The sequence below is a fragment of the Gobio gobio genome, assembly GCF_949357685.1.
Source record: "Gobio gobio genome assembly, chromosome: 3".
Classification (NCBI taxonomy): Eukaryota; Metazoa; Chordata; class Actinopteri; order Cypriniformes; family Gobionidae; genus Gobio; species Gobio gobio.
In genome coordinates this window covers 5,200,328-5,204,638 of record NC_137099.1, presented here as the reverse complement: position 1 = coordinate 5,204,638, position 4,311 = coordinate 5,200,328, and the positions used below count along the sequence as shown (strand labels likewise).

Sequence of the window (4,311 nt, the reverse complement as noted above, 5' to 3'; positions counted from 1 at the left end):
CATGGTCCCCTGAGCTACCTGCGCCTCCATGGTCCCCTGAGCTACCTGCGCCTCCATGGTCCCCTGAGCTACCTGCGCCTCTATGGTCCCCTGAGCTACCTGCGCCTTCATGGTCCCCTGAGCTACCTGCGCCTCTATGGTCTCCTGAGCTACCTGCACCTCCATGGTCCCCTGAGCTACCTGCGCCTCCATGGTCCCCTGAGCTACCTGCGCCTCCATGGTCCCCTGAGCTACCTGCGCCTCCATGGTCCCCTGAGCTACCTGCGCCGCCCTGGTCCCCTGAGCTACCTGCGCTTCTATGGTCCCCGGAGCTACCTTCACCTCTATGGTCCCCTGAGCTACCTGCGCCTCCATGGTCCCCTGAGCTACCTGCGCCTCTATGGTCCCCTGAGCTACCTGCGCCGCCCTGGTCCCCTGAGCTACCTGCGCTTCTATGGTCCCCTGAGCTACCTGCGCCGGCCTGGTCCCCTGAGCTACCTGCGCTTCTATGGTCCCCTGAGCTACCTGCGCCTCTATGGTCCCCTGAGCTACCTGCGCTGCCCTGGTCCCCTGAGCTACCTGCACCTCTATGGTCCCCTGAGCTACCTGCGCCTCTATGATCCCCTGAGCTACCTGCGCCGCCCTGGACCCCTGAGCTACCTGCGCCTCTAAGGTCCCCTGAGCTACCTGCGCCGCCATGGTCCCCTGAGCTAACTGCGCCTCCATGGTCCCCTGAGCTACCTGCGCCGCCCTGGTCCCCTGAGCTACCTGCGCCGCCCTGGTCCCCTGAGCTACCTGCACCTCTATGGTCCCCTGAGCTACCTGCGCCTCTATGGTCCCCTGAGCTACCTGCGCCTCTATGGTCCCCTGAGCTACCTGCACCTCTATGGTCCCCTGAGCTACCTGCACCTCTATGGTCCCCTGAGCTACCTGCGCCTCTATGGTCCCCTGAGCTACCTGCGCCGCCCTGGTCCCCTGAGCTACCTGCGCCGCCCTGGACCCCTGAGCTACCCGCGCCTCTATGGTCCCCTGAGCTACCTGCGCCTCTATGGTCCCCTGAGCTACCTGCGCCTCTATGGTCCCCTGAGCTACCTGCGCCTCTATGGTCCCCTGAGCTACCTGCACCTCTATGGTCCCCTGAGCTACCTGCACCTCTATGGTCCCCTGAGCTACCTGCGCCGCCCTGGTCCCCTGAGCTACCTGCGCCGCCCTGGACCCCTGAGCTACCCGCGCCTCTATGGTCCCCTGAGCTACCTGCGCCTCTATGGTCCCCTGAGCTACCTGCGCCTCTATGGTCCCCTGAGCTACCTGCGCCGCCCTGGTCCCCTGAGCTACCTGCACCTCTATGGTCCCCTGAGCTACCTGCGCCTCTATGGTCCCCTGAGCTACCTGCGCCTCTATGGTCCCCTGAGCTACCTGCGCCGCCCTGGTCCCCTGAGCTACCTGCGCCGCCCTGGACCCCTGAGCTACCTGCGCCTCTATGGTCCCCTGAGCTACCTGCGCCTCTATGGTCCCCTGAGCTACCTGCGCCTCTATGGTCCCCTGAGCTACCTGCGCCTCTATGGTCCCCTGAGCTACCTGCGCCTCTATGGTCCCCTGAGCTACTTGCGCCTCTATGGTCCCCTGAGCTACTTGCACCTCTATGGTCCCCTATGGTACCCAGAACTGTGTGTTCTGCTGCGAGCGCTATTTTTGAATCCTGTGTGTTCTCTAATGCCTCTGTTACAGCCGCATATGTTGTTACTACTTTTGGCAGTTGGCACTATTTTTGAACCCTCTGTGCCCCATCATGGCCACCACTCCAGAGCCTCGTCCCGTCATGGCCACCACGCCTGAGTCTCTTCCCGTCATGGCCGCCACTCCAGAGCCTCGTCCCGTCATGGCCACCACTCCAGAGCCTCGTCCCGTCATGGCCACCACTCCAGAGCCTCGTCCCATCATGGCCACCACTCCAGAGCCTCGTCCCGTCATGGCCACCACGCCTGAGTCTCTTCCCGTCATGGCCGCCACTCCAGAGCCTCGTCCCATCATGGCCGCCACTCCAGAGCCTCGTCCCATCATGGCCGCCACTCCGTCTGGAAGCCACTTTTTGGGGGGAGAGGAACTGATTAAACTTGCTTGGAACTACCTGTGCATTAGAAGGTAAACAGTGTACTGTTTAAATAATGATTGTATGCAGACTGCAGTGTTTTAGGTGTGTAGCAACCTTTGTGAGGTTATTGTGTGAAATCGGGTATAACGAAGTCAGTATAACCAAACATACATCTGCATTCATTTTAATTCCAGGAGATTCCTACTTAAATAAACATACAAATATACAATAAATGTTAAATTAATACAAAGGTTTACATAAGGTATACGTTTATATGTTTTTAAAATATACTGTATGTTTAAATGCATTATACAACCTGTGGCGAGCAGCGACACTGAGGGACTGTGAGAGCGGGACGAGGCAGCGGTCATTATGTTTGATGAGCGCCAGCTGCGTGCTGCATCGGCCTCGTGTCTCACGGAGGAGTGACGGGAGTATAAAGGAGGAGCGACGACAGTGAAGGACGAGAGAGGACCAGGCCTGGATTTCAAGTTGTGTTTTGTTTACGTTTCGTTATGTGTGTGCGCGGCAGTCGTCCGTGAGGGGCTGCCGCTTTTACTTTCATTTTGTGTGTATTATTTGATTAAAGTCTGTTGAATGTTCGCCGGTTCCCGTCTCCTTCTTCCCACACGAATTAGCTTTACTACACAACCCATCTTATAAAATCTTTTAAAATAATCAACATGACTTTTGGCAATATCATCATTGTTAATAATTTTCACAAATCAGTTCATATATCAAAAAAAAAAAAAAAAAAAAAAACCAGTCAGTATCTGGTGTGACCACCATTTGCCTCACGCAGTGCAACACATCTCCTTCACATAGAGTTGATCAGGTTGTTGATTGTGGTACACAATTCCTGGAAGCCAACAACCTGATCAACTCTATGTGAAGGAGATGTGTTGCACTGCGTGAGGCAAATATATAAAGTCATCAAAACAGTTCTGTATCAGGGTTGTTTGTTATTTATCTACTTTGCATGATGTGTCTTTTTAACAATGTTTTGTATGTTTTCCTTCTGCAAGGTCAACCATGGCGAGCAACCTTTACTACGGCTCGAGTAACAGCTCGAGTGACAACTGCACCGATGTGGATGATCTCGTCAAGCGCTACTACCTGCCCGTCATGTATGGTGCGATCTTCATCGTGGGCATTGTGGGTAACTTCACCGCTCTGCTGGTCTACGTGCTCAAAGTTCGTCCCTGGAAGAGCAGCACCATCATCATGGTCAACCTTGTCATCACTGACCTTCTCTTCATGGTCAGCTTGCCCTTCTTGACCTACTACTATGTCCTTGACTTGTGGACGCTGGGGGACGCCATGTGCCGCTTTGCACGCTTCATCTTCCACTTCAACCTGTATGGCAGCATCCTCTTCCTCACCTGTCTGGCCATCTTCCGGTACGTGGCGATCGTGCATCCGTTGCACATCAACATCAAGCAGAAGCGATGGGGTGGGTTGGCTTGCGTCTTGGTTTGGACCGTGACGGTGGCCGAGTTAAGTCCGATTTTTAAAATATTTGACCTGGTTGAAATGAACAACAAGACATACTGCTTGGACTTTGCGAGCAACGACCCAAAAAACACCTGGCCGTATAGTTGGGCATTGACCGTACTGGGATATTTGCTTCCTCTGCTCGTGGTCTGTCTTTGCTATTGGCGCATCATTAAAGAACTAAAGAAGGGACCTCATATGGGAAGCACGAGACGGGTTAAAGCGAGGCGACTCATCGTGTTGGTATTGACGTGCTTTGTGGTTTGTTTTCTTCCCTATCACGTGCTACGAGCTCTGAGAATCTACACGAGACTCACTCTGGAAACCAACTGCATGCTGGACCACTGGGTTCACGCCACCTACATTATCTCGAGGCCGATCGCTGTACTCAACATCATTTTCAACTTGCCGCTCTACACGTTGTCAGGGGACTTTAAGCAGGCCTTCATGGATCTGTTCAAATGTGGTCAGATCATGTCGAAGACTAAGGGGACCATTAAAGTGGCTGTGATCAACAAACCCACAAACAATATCACATAGAAGCAAAGCAGCTGCGATTCAAGCCTTACGAGCCAGACTCAATGCCACTGTGAAATAGTCAATATATGAAGGGAAACGTTCTGTCATCATTTACTCACTCTCATGTCATTCCAAACCTGCATGCCTTTCTCACTTCTGTGGAATATAAAGGTTGATATTTTATAAATGTAACCTCTTACAATATAGTTTTGTATAACTTCTTGTAA

General features: G+C 53.4%; 1 protein-coding gene across 1 annotated transcript; it reads left to right on the top strand.

Annotated features, from left to right (window-relative positions):
• Nucleotides 1-3,103: 3,103 nt before the first annotated feature.
• LOC307123416 (2-oxoglutarate receptor 1-like) lies at nucleotides 3,104-4,105 on the top strand (the record flags this gene model as incomplete). Its single annotated transcript, XM_079811945.1, has 1 exon — nucleotides 3,104-4,105. The coding sequence occupies one exon, from the start codon at nucleotides 3,104-3,106 to the stop codon at nucleotides 4,103-4,105; it is 1,002 nt and encodes a 333-aa protein (XP_079668071.1).
• Between the last annotated feature and the right edge of the window lie 206 nt (nucleotides 4,106-4,311).